The sequence below is a fragment of the Zonotrichia albicollis genome, chromosome 1 (assembly GCF_047830755.1).
Source record: "Zonotrichia albicollis isolate bZonAlb1 chromosome 1, bZonAlb1.hap1, whole genome shotgun sequence".
Taxonomy (NCBI): Eukaryota; Metazoa; Chordata; class Aves; order Passeriformes; family Passerellidae; genus Zonotrichia; species Zonotrichia albicollis.
The window spans coordinates 92,867,800-92,887,378 of record NC_133819.1 but is presented as its reverse complement, the minus strand read 5'-3'; the positions used below and the strand labels follow the sequence as shown (position 1 = coordinate 92,887,378).

At 41.2% G+C, this 19,579-nt stretch overlaps 1 protein-coding gene across 2 annotated transcripts in view; it reads right to left on the bottom strand.

Annotated features, from left to right (window-relative positions):
* Positions 1–209: 209 nt before the first annotated feature.
* The window catches only part of GABBR2 (gamma-aminobutyric acid type B receptor subunit 2), a 456,372-nt gene continuing 437,002 nt past the window's right edge, over positions 210–19,579 (bottom strand). For both annotated transcript variants that reach the window (XM_074546963.1, XM_074546956.1), the window contains 3 exons: positions 18,216–18,345; positions 9,720–9,837; positions 210–2,708 (listed from right to left, as the gene is read on the bottom strand). In XM_074546963.1, the coding sequence (XP_074403064.1) occupies positions 2,543–2,708; positions 9,720–9,837; positions 18,216–18,345 (414 nt within the window). In that variant the 3' untranslated portion in view covers positions 210–2,542. The remainder of the gene's footprint in view (positions 2,709–9,719; positions 9,838–18,215; positions 18,346–19,579) is intronic.

Sequence of the window (19,579 nt, the reverse complement as noted above, 5' to 3'; positions counted from 1 at the left end):
CTACCTGTTGTCTCCAAATGCAAACTGTTCTACAACTAGGATGTGTATTTTTATTACATATTACATTTTTATTGAAATGTAGGGTTGTAATAGGATTCCTCTTTCTCCAAGGAGGCTTTTATATACATCTATGTTTATATATATACACACACTCTCTCTCATCAAAAATGATTTTGCAATGGGGGAAGAGGGCATTGAGTCCAAAAAGCTAAGTTTTATATATTTTATTCATAAAAACAGATTTGCAACAATTTATTAAAAATTGATCTCATGCAGTATAAGGTTATACAAGAAATTCTTCATTTACATTTTATTCTGGCAGTTCCAGTCTAGTTTAAAGCATTTGTGCACTAACATCATTGGAAAATGCCATTGGGGCACAGCCTCTTCATAAATTTACAGTACATTTTTGCTGCAGTATAAAAGAACAGAATCATTAAATAGCTATATTCACTTGGTTGGTCTTGTTATCTGCAGTAAAGTAAAAAAAAAAATGTTATGGGAGAAACTACTGTATCATTGAGACAAAGAATGTACTGCATGGTTTAAACCTAATAAACGTCACACAGTCAGTATTCACGAAGTTACAGACACACACACACACACACACACTCACCTCCAATGGTCCGATACTTCTGAATTATTTTTGTTTTTTTCCTGCTAAGTTGGAATAATATTTCTACAGAGATCTTTGTGTATACATTATATACAATATCATAATTTTCTCTTTTTAAAAATTAACATTCCTTTTAAAATAAACCAGGCCCTGATGATATTAATAAAGCAAGAGAATACTGTCAACACACATTGAGTGACGACGTCAGTGTTTAGTGCTTAAACAGAGTAATGAGTTCTAGTTTATTTGTGTTTATACTTACATGTTTTTTTGTTCTAAAAGCTACAGATATTTCCACAACCTCTCTTACTGTATGTGCCAAGTGAAATATTTTGTGATGCTCCTGATTGTAAGATTCAGATACATATTCATGTTGGTTTTGGCCACTATGAGGTGTGTTTTATTTTTAATGGAGATTTATGCTAGCTTGTCATAGCTGCAGTTAAATCCCTCAGCTAAGGAACCCCTTCAGCTGTGCTTCAGTCATTGCTGATTTATAAACCTTTGTACAAATGTCATTCCAAAGGTTTGGTCTGAGGGGCATAAGTGTTGATTAAAGAAAACTGAGAGCCCAGAGGGTGCTTCATGTGGGTTATTTCCCCCCTACTTTTAGCAAACAGCCCTGGCAGTGGGAGGATACGTTTCCAGTCCCTTGGAAGAAGAAGCTGTATGTGTGTCTCACCTGTGCCTGAAGGTTTGGCTCCAGAGTTGGTCCAGACGGTACACCACTGTCATTCCTCCTAATTACTTTGGTTCAGGGAAAGGAGCTAAAGTATAAACTCCACTGTTTTTTCACAGTCCTTTCAGGAGTCAGTTAAATATTCTGTTGGTAGATTTGATTTGTCCTCTCCTATCCACTACAACTGTCACACGTACGCAGGTACGAAGCAAACATAGTGTATATTCACATCTATGTGCCCTGCAGGCTTTTCCTGCAGCAGCAAAGTGCTGTGCCCTAATCCCTCCCCCCCAAGTCCACTCAATTAATTTTATTGTAATTATGTGTGACACAATTCAAACAAACTAGGAAAAACAATTCATCCTGCGGCATTAAGACTTTACTACCCATCTGTCCTCAGTTTCCTGAGTTACCAGCCCTAGGACTTTTTCAGACAGTTTAGTGTGTTATGGTTAGTGGTGTTTATCATGAAACAAGTGCAGAAACTTTGCTAAAAATGAAGCTGCAGATGGTCAGCAGTCACTATCATTGCCCTGGAGAAGGGTGAAGCGCTCTGCTTGCAATCAGCAGCTCTCCAGCTGGTGGCAACTCAGAGCTGGAGCTTCAGGCTCTGCTTGGGTTACACATACAGCTGCAAGGTAAAGGTGACCCTGCTCACAGCACTGCAGAGTCTCAATGACACCCGAGGAATCATTTCTCACAATTCTTCTTTCCTGCTAAACATCATCCCTGAAATGAAAAAAAGCAAGACTAACCAGTGCAGAATGTTTCCAGCGATTTAACACAACTCCTGTAAAAATGAGTGTATCTATTCCAACATGGTATAGCTGGACCACTACATTTTCCTTACATGGATACAGTATAGAATTGCATGTTCTCAGCAGCCACGTAAAGCTCAGTGACATTTGAGTGTTTTTTTTTTTTTTTAATTTTTCCCTAGTGTCTTTTTTGCAAGATCCATATATCCCAGCATCCTTGTTGCTAGTAGAAATTTTGGAAGAAACATTTTTCAGTGACTTCTAGGTGAAGAAATAAAAACTCCATGAATAAGGCTACAGATCAAACTCTTTGTGTCCTCCTTTGCTTTTTCACACGAGTTACGTGGGCACTCCTGTGCCGAGGGCCTCAGCAGAAGTTCCTCTGCGGTAAGAGCCAATGTTACATGTTTGTAGCAGAGTTCCAGGTCGGATGTTTAGTCCAATCTTTGAGTACTTAAAAGCAGTTCGGGAAGCACTGATCTCGCCCTCCTACAGCCCTGAAACCATCACTCGGAAGGAGGGTGGCACGTGTCTGTGCCGAGGGCTGGCACTGGGGCTGACGCAGGGGCTGGCACAGCTGGCATCCACTCCTCCTATGGACGGCAGGTAGGCGTGATGCAGGATGGGCAGCTGCAAGGACAGCCGGCGCTGTATGCTGCGGGAGACAGGGAGAGGAGCGTTACCAGGGGGCAGAGGGAGCACATCACACGGCTGGTGTGTCCCCAGGCTGCTGCCAGGGAGTGCCCTGTGCCTGCTGCTGGCACCGACAGGGTTAACGCCACCAGCATCGCACTGGCTGATGCTGAACTGTGCCACTATGGTGCTGTTTTCCCCTTGGGGAATTTTTCTGACAGGCTGGACATGACAAAGGAAACTTTCTCAGCATCCCACAACCTCCTGAAATTCCCAGCCACATTCAGGTTAATTGTTAGACTCCTGATACCAAGAAAACCTTAAGTGTGCAAAGAGGGTGTATGGCTTTGTGACCCCCACCCCTTGCAAAGGGATCTGCTGCCTGCAGAGCCCCATCCAGCAGTCATGCATGAGATCTCCTGCTTTCAGAACCCCAATCCTGCAGACATGCAGGAGGTCACAGACTGAGTTTCAAGCCATGCACCACTTATCACAAGGATGTCAGTACTAAGCATGGCATTTCTGCAACTCCAGCTAAAGCAAACACAGGTGCATGGTGGGAGGGATTTGGGACTGATGGCTTTTCCCTCTTTTAAGTAGCTCCTATTTAAAGTGTGGGTGTGTGCTTTTGAGGTGATAAATGCTTTTGAGTGCTATAGGACTGAGGAGTTGGCCCTCTAACAGCAGTCCTGCCCAACACCCATACTAAAATTCAGTGTTCCAGAACCCAGTATTCTTTATCTAGTTTTCCAAGTGGATTGGCATCATGACAACAGGTATAATTATTTTTTTAAATGAATATTAAATCATGCTCATGGGTATTGCATCTAAGCCTTTCCCTGGAGAGGATGGTGCCATGAGAAAAGGGCTCTGCTACCCCTGTGCTGTGGATACATCAGCACATTCCACAAAATCAAAATCCTGTTGAGGTTTGCTAGTGTAAAAGATGTTTTCAGTCATTTTATCATCGGGATGGCTTTGTATTTGGAGACATTTCCGCTTGAAACACAGAGGAACTTTCTAAAGAGAAGAGAGATGTCAAGGTGACTGAGCTGGAAGACTGACTTTTGGATTTCAGGACAAAAATGCCCATAGAAAGCATTGTATCAGTATAATAGAGTTTAAAATTTATGTTTGTCTGTTATCTGATATAATGTCAGTGTATCGAAAGGCCTTTATAAGAAATGTTTCTTTGAAAGCTAACCTTTGGACAGCCTTTTTGATTCAAATGACATTTAATTGCTTTTTTGCTTTGTGTAAGGTAGCAAAGAGAGATACTAAGGCTTCCATTGCACTGCCTGGGGACCAAGCAGTATAGCTTTTAAATTCAAACAGAAAGAAATGTGTTGTTCTCCTCATTAGTTTCACCACTACAAACTTCAGCTTGTTTATACAGAGGTGCAGTAGGAGTAGCTGTTGTCTGCCTACCCAGAAAACTCTTTCTCATTGTTTCTCCCCCTCAAACAAACTCCTTTCTAAAGTTTCACACAATGTTAGTCCTCAGTGATGATCATTCTAGTGCTGGCAATGCATTCCTGGAACTAAACAAAATCCATTCATTGTTGTTTTGCTAGGGCACTCAGCTCTTCCTGGTGCTATCAATGAAGTCATGCCTTGTTCCCAAGGAGTGCAGAGGGGGCATGGCTTGATGTTTCCCTGTGCTGAATCCTTATGAGCCTGATGCTGTGGATTGTCATTCTGTCTCTTGTTGAGGGGTCAAATGCAGAATTGCCTGCACTTATTTTCCCACCAGTGGAAATGCTTACTTTGTTCAACTGTTATAGGCTTCTCATTAAAGGGCTTTTTGAAGCTACTCCAAGAGAATCCAGTTGCATAATCAAGTGAATAGGATTTTTTTCCATCCATTTCAGTGTTAGCCATACCATGGACAAAGCATGTTTATTTAGCTATGCCAACTGTGGCTGCAGTGGGTGGCAAATTTTGCTTTAACTGTACTTAAAAGTTTACTTTCACTTGAAAACTTGGTTCCTGGAATTGGGGCAGAGAACTGTGGCTTGGAGACTTGCTTGTGCTTGCACACAATCAAGATTGTAGACAAAACCCCTAGAGTGAAACACAAACCAAAATCAAACGAGTAGCAAAATCCAAACAAATCTGGTATTTTTGCCTGAAGTGAAAGCAAATTTTGTGCCTTGCCTCACTATTTTTAGGGTTTTTTCCACCAATACCAGTGATTCTCCCTTCTTCCACTCCTGCCACACTTTGCCAATGCTTTGGGGGGAATCCTTGGTATCAATAAAGGCTGGAGGATGAAGGGATTGAGAACAGCCCTACCATGAGAAAACTGGGGGTGATGGTGGAGGAAAAGCTGGACATGGCCCAGTAATGTGCACTTGCAGCCCAGAAAGCTAATCATATCCTGGGCTGTGTCAAAAGCAGTGGGGCCAGCAGTATGAGGGAAGTGATGCTGCCTCTCTACTTTTCTCTGGCGAGACCCCACCTGGAATACTGCATTCAGCTCTTCTCATAAGAAGCATAAGGACCTGCTGGAGCGAGTCCAAAGGAAGGCCACAATGAAAATCAGAGGCCTGGAGGATGTCTTCCATGAAAACAGGCTGAGAGAGCTGGTGTTTTTCATCTTGGAGAAGAGAAAGCTCCAGGGAGGCCTTAAAGCTGCCTTAGGGTACCTAAAGGGGGCTTACAAGAAAGCTGGAGAGGGACTTTTTACAAGGGCATGGAGTGAGGGGATGCTGTGGAAGGTTTTAAACAAAAGAGGGTAGATTTAGACTACATAAAAGTAACACATTTTTATGATGAGGGTGGTGAAACACTGCCACAGGTGGTTCAGACACCCCGTTCCCAGAGACATTCAAGGCCAAACTGGACAAGGATTTGAACAACCTGATCTATATGATGTTGTCTCTGCTCATTGCAGGGAGATGGGACTGGCTGACCCTTAAAGATCCCTTCCAGCCCAAACCATTATATGACTCTAGGAATTTGTTTCAAGTTGTCCACACTATACAGATATGTATGTGAAAGCATATTTATGGTCAAGTATTTTGGAGAGGTAATGGTTGGTAATGGTGGGTCTAGAATCACAGGCAGCCACTGAAGGAGATGGACAGCAAAGATGATTCCACACACAGAGCACCCACTCATCAGGTTCTGCGTGAAGGCAAGTGTCCTCAGCTCTGTACAGACATACCACTTATTAGAAAAAAATAAATGCTATTTATTAGGGAAACATAAAATCAGGTAAAACCCTGACTTCCAGTGTCAATGCAGGAGCACAATGCAATGCACATGGGAATGCACGATACCACAAGGGGGCCAAGGCATTTGAAATATATTTTGGTTTTGCTATAGAAAACCACTAATAAGATCCATTAGTAAGCAGGGGGACTGGAACAAATTGCTACAGCAGTCAAACATCTGAAGTTATGTGGGAGTGTGTAAACTGTGTCTAAGCACTCAGGGATTGTGTCAGTTAATTCTGCAGTACATTAATGTTGATTTTTAGCAAACTCAGGGAAGCTGGAGAAGCTCTAAAACATTACAGTAAAGCAAGATGTTCTACTAGCAAGTGAACTAACCATTCTAAACCCACCTAATTTTAATGACACATTTGAGTAAGATAATAGATAGATAGATCATATATAAACCACTCTCAGTGAAGAAACCAAATAACAAAAGCCTGCTCATGCTGGGGCATATGGCTGCAATGCAATAATCCAGTCACACCCAACTTTTTTGAATGAGAATTTTTTGTTACTTAAATTAACATAACTGGCTCCAGCTATGCTTTGAAGTTATGCTTTGAAGGCTACAAAAAACCCTGCATATAGAAATAGTCTATTAAGATGGCAAGTTTTAATAAGGTCCTGCAGAAATCTGTCATCACGTCTACTTAGAGATCTGGAAGACTGTTATGTAGTGTTGCTGTTAAAATAAGAATGGAATAAATTCTAATGGTGCCAAAAACTGATGACCTGCTGGATGTAGGTCACTGATAAGAAGGGACAACATGCAGGAATGAAGTGCAGAGGCAGATGTCTTTAAGGGTCACAGAAGATAAACCATTGAACATGGCCATCATGCAGATAAGCTGACTGATGTGATCTTTAGATAAGCAGGACTGCCCATCGGGAAATATGCACACTTTAATACTCATGAAAGCAGATGACTTTGCCTGAGAGACAACTCATCCTACTGGGGATAGAATGATATCTATTTTAAACTGGTTCAGACTGCTCTCTGGACCTGAGATGAGCTGGCACAGTACAGTGTCTATCCACACAGCTAAGCATCCCCCAGGATTGTTGCTGAGCTCTACCTGGAGAGAAAAAACTGGTACAGCTGTGCTGGGGAGTATGCTAAAAAATGGGAAATCAAAGGGCAGGGCTTGTGCCTGTGCACTGGCACGGCTTTGCCTCCTATAGGAGGTATTAATTTATACTCTGCAGACAGTGTAAACAGGAGAGAAAGCAGTCAGCTGTCTTTTTGCTCCTCTTATCTGATGGTCTGGATGGGTATGGAAAATTTTACATGGCAGTATGGAAAATCTACTGGGTCCTGCCCAGCAGGAACTGCCAAGGGAACTGAGATTCGTCTATATTCATGCTCTAAGTCGATATTAGTATGCTTTACAGTCCTGTAGACTGCATTTTCCTTAGGTGCAGGGTTCTAAATCTGAGCCGAGCACAAAAAAATTTTTTTCTATATTCTGATTGAGGCAGTGTAAACATCACCCCATCAAAAAATGTGAAAACTTCCTGCATTTCTGCCTGAGGTGTGTGTATACTGTTGTGCCTTTGTGCACAACTGTAGAATCAGGGATCTTACAATGAGTGAAATGTGGCACTAATGGTGAGAAAGAATGAAAAAAAAATCCCAAATCAGCTCCTTTCTGGAGTCCATAAGAGCTTTCATACTAGAAGATGCCAGTTCTCATGAGTACTGACAAACACAGGAAGCTGGAATGATTTTTTTCCCCCACAGCCATTAAAGAGTTAAAACTTCTGCAGGAAAATAATTGTCTTGACATCCTCCTTTCACAGGTTTATGACTGAGAGGACATCTTTTTCAGACTAATTCTCCTTGAGATTTGTCTTCTTGAATAAGAAATAAGTTTCTCAGACTGTGTGACTACCTATTAGATGTCCTATGTATGAAGTGAAATGAGAAAGACAGAAACTACAGCTTGCTTTTAACTCTTTTTTTTTTGCCCAAAAATTATACATTTAGCAACCATCAAATGACAGAAGTGCTGCCAGACAAGTAGAAAAACAATCCCAGAGGTGCAGAAGGATACCTTAAAGAGTACAAATTTTGGAAAGAGGCAATATCTTGTCAAAAAGAGGGAAGTCCTAAAGACAGCTATACTTCTCCTCCCTGGCAAATCCACTGTGTCTGGGCAGTGTGGCTCTGGAAACCAAAGTGCCAAATGGTTCTCAGGGGAGAGATTGGCCCTTGGACCTGGCACAGTCACAGCTGTGCAAGTGTTGAATGACACTGTTTAGATTCAGCAGGATTTTATTAATTGCTTTCCATAAATGTCAGAGATTGTTCAGATTTGTACTGAACCACTCTCCAGAACCGTTAGGAAATCTCAGTCTTCTCATCAGTTATCACTAGCCTAGAGGAAGTTCTGTCACCACCAAATATTTTTCTTTTTCTTTGTCTGTATTAAATCTGTATAGAGACAATTGGATTATCTGAGTGTCTGTGTTTTTCTTAGCAGCTTCCTTAATGTAAGTGGGCCACATGTGGATGAGGCTGAATTCACACTACATTATTTCTGACAAATGGTGCTGAAAAAAACCCAGGCCTTTAATAGCTATGCATTAAAGCACTCTGCTGACCCCATGAAGTCATGAGAGCTCTCTCAGCAAGAAACCTGCTTTTGTGAAATTACAAGATATTTCATCTACCGTGGGATTTCTTTTTGGTGCATATGTGTGTGTGTGTGTGAATTACCTTCTTTGCAGATTTGGGTTGGGTTTTTTCTTTGAGTGCAAGGACAGATTTAGACATCCACGTGTTTTCCTGCTCCAGGTAGTACGAGACAGGAGCTACTATCTGCAATCAGGGTTGCTGCTGCTGATGTAACGTGACTCATTCTAGTAATTTGTTTAATTTATTCTGTTTTTAAATAAGCTTTCAAATTGCCCAGGAGTCTGACAGCTATTAGCTCAGACACTGCTGAAGTGATGCTGTGTAACCAGGCTGCCGTGGGGAAGCGGCAGATCCGGGCACACACGAGAATGGCGCCTCCCGGAGCTCCTGCCCATGGCAGGTCCTGCCCAGCTCCTGGAGGGCAGAACACGAGTTTATTGTACAGGATCCTAGGGAGAAAAGCTGACACCAGAAGACTCTTTCCACTCTGTAAATCTGGCCAGTGTTTTGTGCCATCCTCTCCTTGTAGCTGCAGCATTGTTTCCAAGGGAAACTACTTAGTGCGGGCTTTCCTGTGCCAAAACTTAGGTCCAGCTGCTATGGCAACGTTGAAAAGCCCTCAGGACATTTTTTATTTCTCATCTAGCTAAAGAATGTAAAAGAACAAAATGTCTGTGTACACTATGAACCCCTCTGGCTGGTGTGTGGAAGGACTTGGACCTTTGACAAGAGTCATAAGACATTTGTGCACATATGTCCATCCTCTTCTCTCCTCCACACGCTTTGGGCACAGCTAATCCTGCAGCTCTCTACAGAAACTTTGGACATCATGCTATGGATGTTTCCAGCAAGAGAAAAGGAGCATATTGATTTGTTTTTGGGGCACCTTAGGATCTAAAGCCCCTGATATCCTTAAAGTTCCTTTGGGGTGGTGAGCTGGTGGCAGGGAGGCAAGGAGGCACACAACAACATTGGTGCCTACTGGTGCTTCAGGAGGTGCCATTCACATTCCCTAGCTGTAGATGTTTCAGGCTCTCTCTGTAGCCTGGGTTGGCTGAAAGGGGGTTACAGTGAAGTCTTTCCATAAAAAATGCATGGAAGGGAAATACAGGCTTTGATGAAATATAATAATTTAAATTAATGTCTTGTCAGTAAGGTAATGATGTATACTTACTGTTCTGGAGAGTTGATGTCTTCTATGGCATCTTTGCTTGTTCTGGAAGGGTCTGATGAACCCCACTGTGCTGGTGGATTTTGATCAAGATGATTTTTCAAAATGGCTTTCTCACCATCTGGATGGACAACACATTCAATTTTACTTTACTGTGACCAAGTGACCATTTAAAAATAGTTTCATTTTAATTTTTTCCACATATCCATAATGCCACAAAGTAAACTCATACTACCTGTATTCCAGCATAGTCTCAAGTTTTGCTGTGAGAATTTGGTACTCCTCTGTTTTGGATGATGTGTTCCTCCATAGGAACCATCACGAAAAAACAGAAAAGTGACAAAAGTGACATCATGCTCTCTCATCTAGTCTTGGGCTATGTGAAAAAATAATGTAACTATACTGTTCTTGCAGTTAGAAATGGTAACCTTTTCATAAACCCTCCTTCTTAAGACTTGTTCTAGAAAAACTACAATTTCATTGATGTTAAAACCTTGATACTCTTACGATCAAACAGGAAAATAAGTGCTGTCATTTGCCTATCTGCTACTGCCATCATTTTCAGCATGGAAACATGATTCATACCAGCTGCACTGGTCCATAGGCTGTCTGCAGCAAGGACAACTAATGATGTCATTGCACTTTTTTCCTTTCTGCATAGTGATAACAAAACAGATCAGAATTCTTGTTTCCCCTGGGTGTCCTGGGTGTCCCTGGCTAGCTGTGCTGAAGCCCATGGCATCATTCCCCCAGAGAAACACGGGCAAACACAGCCACTTTAAGACCCTTTCTGCTCCTGCCTGCTTTTTCAAAGTGTCTTTCTGTGGTAAGCCAAATAAAATCACACAGAAAGCATCTGAATAATGAGGGCAGTTCACAGTTTTCATAAATAATTACAGAGAGCTCCAAATCCATCACCAGCAGTTGTTTGCCACACAAACAGAGCAGCAGTGATTGCTGCAGGCATTGAGGCAGCATGGAAGAGGAGTCTGAGGTAAATTCTTGAAGAGGGTACTGGAGGGTTTGAACATAAAAGTGGGTACAAAGGGGAAAAGCAGGAAAAGAGTGAAGAAAAAAGGAAAATTGCATGAAAAAGTTGGCACATTTTGAAGGGTTACGGCTTTTCTGTTGTACTCATGTTCAGAAGCCCCAAATAATGCTCAGCTCCCAGCATGCTAGGAATATAGATGCTGTCAACAGGCACTGGGGGGACAAAACAAGCCGCAGAAACACAAACTGAGGAAAGAAACTGGAAGCATAAATGTTTTGAGGACAAACTCCAACATCTAGAATTGCCCTCCCAGCCAGGTTATCCCTGGCATTATTTGATAGCATTGACTCCTGCTGTGAAAAACCTAACAAGCAAACAACAGCAGAGTGTGTAGGTGAGGAGGCAGCAATGTGCAGACATGGGGATCACTACAGCTCAGGAGAGGAGACAAGAATTTTCACTGATGTTGCATTGAAGAGAAGAGTCTGGGTGAGAAAGGAGGTGACCAGAACACATGAAGCTGCTTTGGCTGGGGCAAAACAATGTCAGTAGAAGAGAGCTAAGGAATTCAGTTGTAACAAGAAGTGTATTTAAAATGAAGAGATGGCAGGATTCACTGATGGTTTGGATGTGAAGGGAGTACAGCAAAGAGTCAAATCTGACAGTGGTTAAGATAAGCAATGAGGTCTGTCATCTCAGAGCAGCCTGAAGCTTGCTGGTGTGGCACTTGCTGTCACAAGAGTTCAGTTTTTATTTTCTGTACATTGCATTTCTTTGTATATCAAGTTTGACATTTGCATAAAAGTCTTGTGATGTCTATAAACAGACATATAGAAAAAAACACTTTTTACTTCCGTGATTAAAACTAACACTCAGTCCTGAGCTGATCTAAGCTGACAATGGAAATTGCTGACTTTTTGATATAGACCAAAGTAAAAATTTGATTAACCCTTGTAATTAGGGATGGAAAAGCTCTAAATTTAATTATTTTAGGGTTCCAACTCCTTTTGCCAAGATAAGCCATTTAACATTTTTTAAAGCCACTAAAGATGTAATTCTTCATCAAATGATTGGAAAATGCAAACGTTGCTGTTTGGGAGTCTCTTATTTAATAGGATAATCTGTGTTGTACACACTAAAGGAGTTTCATGTACTTTCAGCTGTGCTGTGAGAAAGAAAGAGAAGGAGGTGGTCCTTGTCAAAAAGGTGGGGGATTTAGTTTAGAGTAGAGCAGAAATCATGTATTCTCTTCCTACTCACCTCTCAACACCAACTGCCCATATATCACCGTGTGTTATTCTTAATAGTCTCTTTTATACCACTCTTGCAGATGACTTGCCCTTAATATACAGAATAAATTTCGGCATACAAGGCTAACAAATGCAAGTTTTACTGTACACGTATAAAATGCAGACAAAATACAGACACTTTTTTCTCCTTTTTCATTTGCTTCTTTTAATATTAAAAAAAAAAAGGTAATTCTTATTTGTTAAGCATTTTGGGAGAGGAGTTGTTAGGTTTTTATTTTGCAGCTATGGAAACTAGAATATCTTTATTTTTCATTTACCTTTCATTTAAATAATGAAAAGCAAGATTCTCACTTAGTCATATGCTTCTGGGAGCTTGAGCTTAAAGAAAAAACACTATTGCCATATGTACTTAAAAACTTAAGAGTTTAGAAAACTAGTTTTATAAACATGAACAACTGAAAGTAGTGGTAAACATTTGATTTCCCAGTTTCCCCTGGAAAGTGTCGCAGTGTTTTTGATACTTCCCCATCCTCTCTCCTCCTCTGTCCATTAAGTATGCTGGTTGGAAAATGCCCTTCATCCTCAGGGCACTGTGTGCCGCTGCAGATTCTACCCAGTAAGTTGCACTGGGATGATGTAACTACTTTTTAAACTGAAATCACATTAGCCAGAAGCACCTTCTAAATAATTTTCACCTCTGTAGACCTCAAACCGGAACTCAGAAGTCTGGATAAGCGATGCCTGAGCGCTTTCCATTCAGAAAGCTGTTGGGAGAAAAGACAAATACATCTCAAGGGCCTCACAGAGCGCTCGACAATGGGCTCATTACAGAACAAAGCTCGCTGCCAGTGGTTGGTGAGAACCAGAGGGCTTTAGCTTGGGACCTTTGCCTACCTGCAGGAAGAAAACAGCTTCCATTTACAAAGCTCTGAGCCGCAAGAGCACACCTGATGCAGGCTGCTGAGAGGCTCAGAGAGGAGGTCGCTGCTCCCAGCTGCTCTCCTCTGCCTCTGCCAGGGGTCACTCTGCAGCCTCGTGCTGCCAAAATTACCTGGGCAGACTCAAATGTGCCATGCATACTAACAACCCTCATTCAGCTGCAGGCAGAGCACACCAGGTGACTGATGATGCTTCAATTTCTTCCAAGAGTTTAGAAAACATATTTTTTTTTAACTAGGTGCTTGTTTGGTTGATGTTTGTACACTGCAGCTTTATTGAACATCTTCATCATTATGCTTTAGCGGCAATATTCCTCCCATGGCTTAGAACTGGATGACAGAACTACTCTTCATCCAATATCTTTCAATTCTACTATTGCTTCTCTTTGCTAGAAAACATATATTATGCTCCACAAAGAAGTAAGTGTGGTTTAACAAGGACTTACAGGATCTGGCAGAGATTGCTGATTTACTAAAGAGCTCAGGAAACTTTAAAACTGGAGGCAGATTTTGAAAACCTGCTGTAATTTTTCCCAGTTCTGTTGTTTGGACTGTGAAACATGACTAGCCAGTCTCTGTTTTTCATGTAAATAGGGTGATAAGAAAGTAAACTGAAAGGAAAAATTAAAATGATCACATTTTCTGCTGGTAATAAGAAAAAAGTTCTCCTGAAGTAACCACTCTGCACAGACAATCTAAATCATAGCTTCTGATAATTGTGTTTTGAGAGGAAGATTTTTAAAAAAGAAAAGCCAGCAAGATTATGCTCTGATTTATACTACTTTAAATCAGAAGAAATTCCCTTTACTACAGATTCATTTCTGTGCAAGAAAGGACAGGTACTGAACCTCTGATAGGTTGATCTCCCTGTTGAAACAGAAACATGCTCCAATTTCAGGACTGAATCAATTTGTTAGGCTTCATAGAAACTAGCATACAGATGTCTATGAAGAAAGGAACTACATCCTTGCTTTATAACAGCATCCAGAGTTTCAGTTATTTCTGAAAGCCCTTACCTTTGAATCTCTTTTTCAAACTCAACCTTAATGCTTGAATTGCATGAACTTCATAGAAATAATACTTCCCCCATCCATCACAGACGAACTCTGTTTTGCTTTGCATTTGTGAGCAAATGCCTTTGAAATCTGTTTTTCTTTGAGCTGCTTTTACATGGGGAAAAACTAACACCAGGAAACATCGAAGTGGGGTGACAAGTGACAGTATGTAGGCATATCTGACATGTAAATGAATGCTCCCAGCCCATTTGCAGCAATGAGTAAAGACTGCTTTCTGGCTTGAAACAGACAAGGTTTTCTGAGCAAGGAAGGGCTCCTGCAGAGAGAGAACCTGCAAAAAGGGTTTGCTCATAACAGGGGACTGTGGCAAGGCTGTCTCCTGCTTCTTCTGTATATCCCATAGAATGGCTTAATTTCCCTAATTTCCTTAATTTCCCTAACATGCTACTCTGAAATGTACTGGCCAAGGTAGAAATAGAAGGATATTCTTCTGCAGGACTTCATCTAAGCTTTGCTTTATATTAAACTCTTTCAATCCATGATTTTGTGAACTATGTCACATGGAAATAACTTCATGTATTAAAATGTCAAAAAGAAGTCAAGTAGAATAAGATAGTAAGATTCCAAGTATAGCAAAAGTATCTAGTACTCCCTCCCTGCCTTTACACAGCATCATAGTTGAGGCACTTGTCCTCCTTTTTTCCAAATGTCAGCCTGGCAAACACAACCATGCCTCCAAGCCTGGCTCTTCTTGCTGAATGACTCTGTCTCTTACAGAGGTGGCCTGAGCCAAGCACTGGCCTCCCCCAGAGCCCTAGTGGCTCTGCCACTCCAGCAAGGCCACCAGATCCCACAAATGCCAGGGGAGCAGTTAGTGTTGCTCTGTGCACAGAACTGAGGTCACTAGCAGGCACAGTCACTAAAAGTCATCTGAGGAATATAGGAAATGAAGTTAAGGGGATGCCCTAACTTAAATCCAGCATCTGAAGTTTCAGAGCCACACTTCATGGAGCATGCTAAAAACTGCTTGGCCACACAAAGCTATGTAGCAGTGCAGTGAAAAAGCCTGCATTAAAAGAAAGCAATCAAGCCATAAACCACAAATCACATTTTCCTAATTGCTTTTCTTACATAGCCAATTGCTGTGGATGTCTCAGGGACATCATGCATTTGTGAACAAGAGTTGAGTGTCTCAGATAATATCTCTCTTTAAATGAGATGTACTGAAGTGTGCTGTAAAGGAGTCCCTGTGCCAGCAAAGAGCTCCTGGGATACACCAGGAGGTGTTGCTGTTAATAACTAAGCAGGAATCCCAAAGTTATGAAACACTGCCTGAGGTTAGGCAGATATAGGAGTTCACAGCTGTATCTACCTATTTTGGCTAAAGTAATTTAACTTTAGTATCTTAAATCCATATGTTTGATGTAAATGAGGGTGGTGAAGAAGGAAGAAATGAATCAAATAACCTCCTCTGGCACTTGGCTATAGGAATTAGGAATTTTAACTCTGGGCAATTTTTACAGATCAGAAGCCTACTAAAGTGTACGATGACATTAAAGTTTGATTAGGGCTTGTTCGAGCTGCATTTCCTAAATCCCATGTTATGATCTGTTCTGTGAAGAGCAGTGCCCTGAGTTTGTGTAAGCAATAGCAGTGGGGTTACCCTACATGGCATTCTCCCTGTAAGCTCTCTCAGAACAGCAAGGTCTTTTAGAAAAACAATTCACTTAGAAGTGAACAACAAAGCAAATGTTGCAAATTATCTGGTATGCTTTTTAGCTCCAAGTCAGCTGCTATTTTGAGCCTCTCTCTTTACTGTCCTATTCCCACTCTCCCAGCTTACATTTTTCACAAGATCAAGGAAGGCACAAATCTCATCATCACCTTTAAACTAATATTGGACTGGCTTCCCCAGTTGCACAGTGGGGATGAGAGAGATGGTCACTCCTAGGTCACGCTAATAGATTATTTACAATTCTGAAGCTTCACTCAAGTACCACCAGGGATGCATAATTTCAAGTTTCTGTACTTTCCTTTACTGAAAGCTCATGAAATGCATAGCTACAGAAAGCATAGTCATGTCATTCGGAGTTAGCTTTCCCGTAGCCGAAAGGGCCAGAATTTTTTTAAGTACCGTTTAAGTGGTGTCTGTTTGAATCTGCACAGAATCAGCAGTGACTCAGTAGCATGAATTCTCCAAAGCCTTGTTATTTTGATTGGAACAGCAAATTTATATTAAGCACATAGGTTGACTATTGGGAATGGGTGCAGTGAGAGAAACAGATGGGAGATTCAGATGTAGATAAGGGACAGGGAAATATGGAAAGATAAGAGGCAGAAGAAATGGAATTGGAGGGACAGGAAAAGCTAGCAAGGGTTGCTTATCACAGTGGCTCAGAGCCTGGAAGGATGAATATTTAGTGTCCCTTGTGTCAGAATCAGGATACACTACAATATGCATGCATGGAGTATTTGCCACCAGGTGAGGGACCAAGCTCCAAACACCTTCTGCAAATTGGGATCCAGGTCTTCTTCATTCTCAGATGAATGGATACTCTCCCCTTTCCATATAAATTTTGACAAGGGAGAGCATCTTTCTCCATCTGTCCCACCTTTTGTGTGGGGCTTTATGTGGTAAGTCCATTGAGAAAACTGTGTCCAGCAACTTCAGTATGCAGAATATCTACCCTGTAAATCCCAATATTACATAGCTCCAAGCGACTCTGGACATTAAGGCTCCATGCCTACAGATGATTTTAAATACACACCCCACAGCAGAAATGTAAAAGCTAGGGAGGTGTACTGGGGGAAATTAGGACCAAAGACAATCTTGGATGCTGTTGCTTAAAGCAGCAGTTAGGCATCAATGTCTTTTGTAGACATAGCCACAAGTAAGTGCAGAAAGGTTATATTTTATCCTTGATTTCTTTGCCAGCCTCCTACTGCTAATGGAGTGCATCTTGCTGTGGGAAGCATCCATCCTAAATTTATACCCAGTGTATTCTTGAGAATCATTTTTTGATTCTCATACCCAGACTCAGATGGGCATTTGGCACAATGCAATGTATCTTTTCTGCTTGAAATATTATTCATGATTTATCATTTTTCCTGGAGCATCTGACATGAGAGGAACATTCTATGTGTTCCTTTCAAACTGCCTCATCCCACTCACTGATGTTAGTTCTTGCTCCTGATCTCAGCCCAATAATCACACGCCTCCAGCAGCTATTTACGTTTTCCTTTTCCTCCTTTTCCTCCTTTACCCTCTTCAGTTTTTTTTTTTTTTTTTACTTTTAGAAAGGACACTGGGAACACTCCCTTTTCCTTCTTTTTGCCACAAGTTATACAACTCAGTGTATACCCAGGTTAAAACAAAAAGCTCAAGAGAAAGTAACCTTATCCAACAGAAATTTCAATATATTTCAATAACATGTGTGAACTGTTGATGTGGTTGTAAAATTGTTCTTCAAATATATTCATAAGAGTAACTTCTGTCCCACATAATCAAGCCTATGGTGCCACATCAGTAAGAAGTCTGAGCCTTGTAGTGTAACAAACATGCAAATATACAAATTCCAAACACAGACCAACCAATTTTTCACACACTATAGTAATAGTCAGCTTACAAAGCTATTTGCCAGAAGTCACAAATTAGATCCATTCTAGAGTCAGATATGGAAGGTGGGTGTCCTGGCTTCCACTTTTATTGCACTATGCACCAGATTTTATTGCTTCCCAAAAAGCAAAATGGCTCTAATGGAAGAAATTCTCTTGCATGTATTTCTTCAGGGAGCGATGCAAGAGACACAGGAGAAACAACTCAGGAATATTACAGTTGTCATTAAATTCTTTTATCAGTTTCTAGGGAAGAACTTTCATACATGAGTGGCTTCAATTCTGCATTTAGAATCCAAACCAGCACTGAAATATTTACATGCTTCTCTTTTATGTGCTGGACAGCAGTGTCCAAAAGCAGGATTTCAGCATCCTAGTCAGGCAAGCAGATATTAAACTGGGTTTAAAATTCTGTGGCTTTCCTCTCTCCATGCAACTCAAAAAACTTGGCTTCTGAACACAAGTACACTTCTCAAAGTTTCCCCCTTCACCACGTGTATTACAATAGAATATGCATATACAGAAATAGCAAATCAGTGGGTACCATGTAGCTTATTATGTGAATCTGCATACTCCCAGTAATTCAACCAAAATATTTAAACTGTCTTACCAAGGTTGGAGTGCTCTGAAGCCAATTCAATGCAAAGGTTTGGCATGTTAAGCTACTAATGGGTTTTACAGACGCTCACCTTTGCCATCTGTGAAGTTCCGTATACTAAGAATGTCATTAAGGTCCTGATAGTGGTTCTGCTTAATGTATGTTGTTTTCTCAGGAGTGTCCTGAAGTTGCATTGTGACCTCTTCCAAGTCTTTGTCCAGCTGCAAAACAAAGAGTACAAACCCTTCAAAATTCACGAGTCCTTGCTTCAGGTATCTGCACTGAGGCACAGCTTTCTATAACTAGGCTGGAAGGCAGGTGGTAATGCAATTACTACACTCTGACAAATACAGTTTTCTTATAGCAATACTACACTACCTCTAAAAATAATGCTACAAGTAAAAAACTGTGGTCAACTGTGACATTGCACAGAGGGCATAGGAGAGGAATAAGCTTTAGTAGTTGACAGTAGGAACAATTCAGGTGTACTGACAAATGAGAAAGGTATGGGCATAAGAAAGCCCAGTCTGAAAACCTCTGAACTATTTATTATCTACATGCAAAACTGTGGCATACAAAGCTACAACCGTTTCATCCATCAAATTGCAGAACATACAGGAGAATACAAGGGAGCTATGGCATGTGAGTGACTGCAGTCAACTCTACCAGGAACGCACTCTCAGCGCCGAGCAGAGCACAATCTGCTCTCCTCAGAGGCTGACTTGTACTCAGTTTTCTACAGACCAAAGAGAATATTACAAGAAACAAACTTCCTAATCCTCTTTTTGAACAGTTGTGCATGGTGTAGTGTCCAGAGTATGTCCCACTCACTACTAGCTTAACAGAATTTTAAAAGTGCTGAATTTAGATTTATGTTTTTCCTTATAGAACTGGGGCACAGCAACTCAAACTAGATGAGGTAGAGATGTAGCTGCTAGCCATGTAGGGCATGTTCCAAATCCCCTTAACAATGAAACTGATTTGGACCCACTGGTTCTGGGAATTCAATCTATTTAAGCAAAGTCCAAAAGGAATTGTCAGGGTCCTGCAAGCACTAATGTGGCTGCTCTGATCTGCCTTACCTGCGCTCACCATCATGAGCCTTGTGAAGCACAGGCTGAGAGCTTGTGCTAGGAGGTTTAGTAGGAAAAAAACGACAGTAAAGGAACAGAAATAGCCAGCAGGCACCTAGGCCTTCATTAAAAATTTCAAGGCTCTCACATGAAAGGGACCCAGCAAAGCTGAACTAAATTTCTTTAACAAGGCAGAGATACCTTTTACTTTTGGACTCTTTGGTAGCCTGAGTAAATGATTTATAGTTACATAGGCAATTGTTGTTAGGATCTGGACAAAGAAATAACTGTTGCAATAAAATAGTTTTTCTTCAAGGTATAAGAATACAGACTGGCTAAGAACAGGTTAATTTCTTTATGATATGATCAGTTATGGTTATCT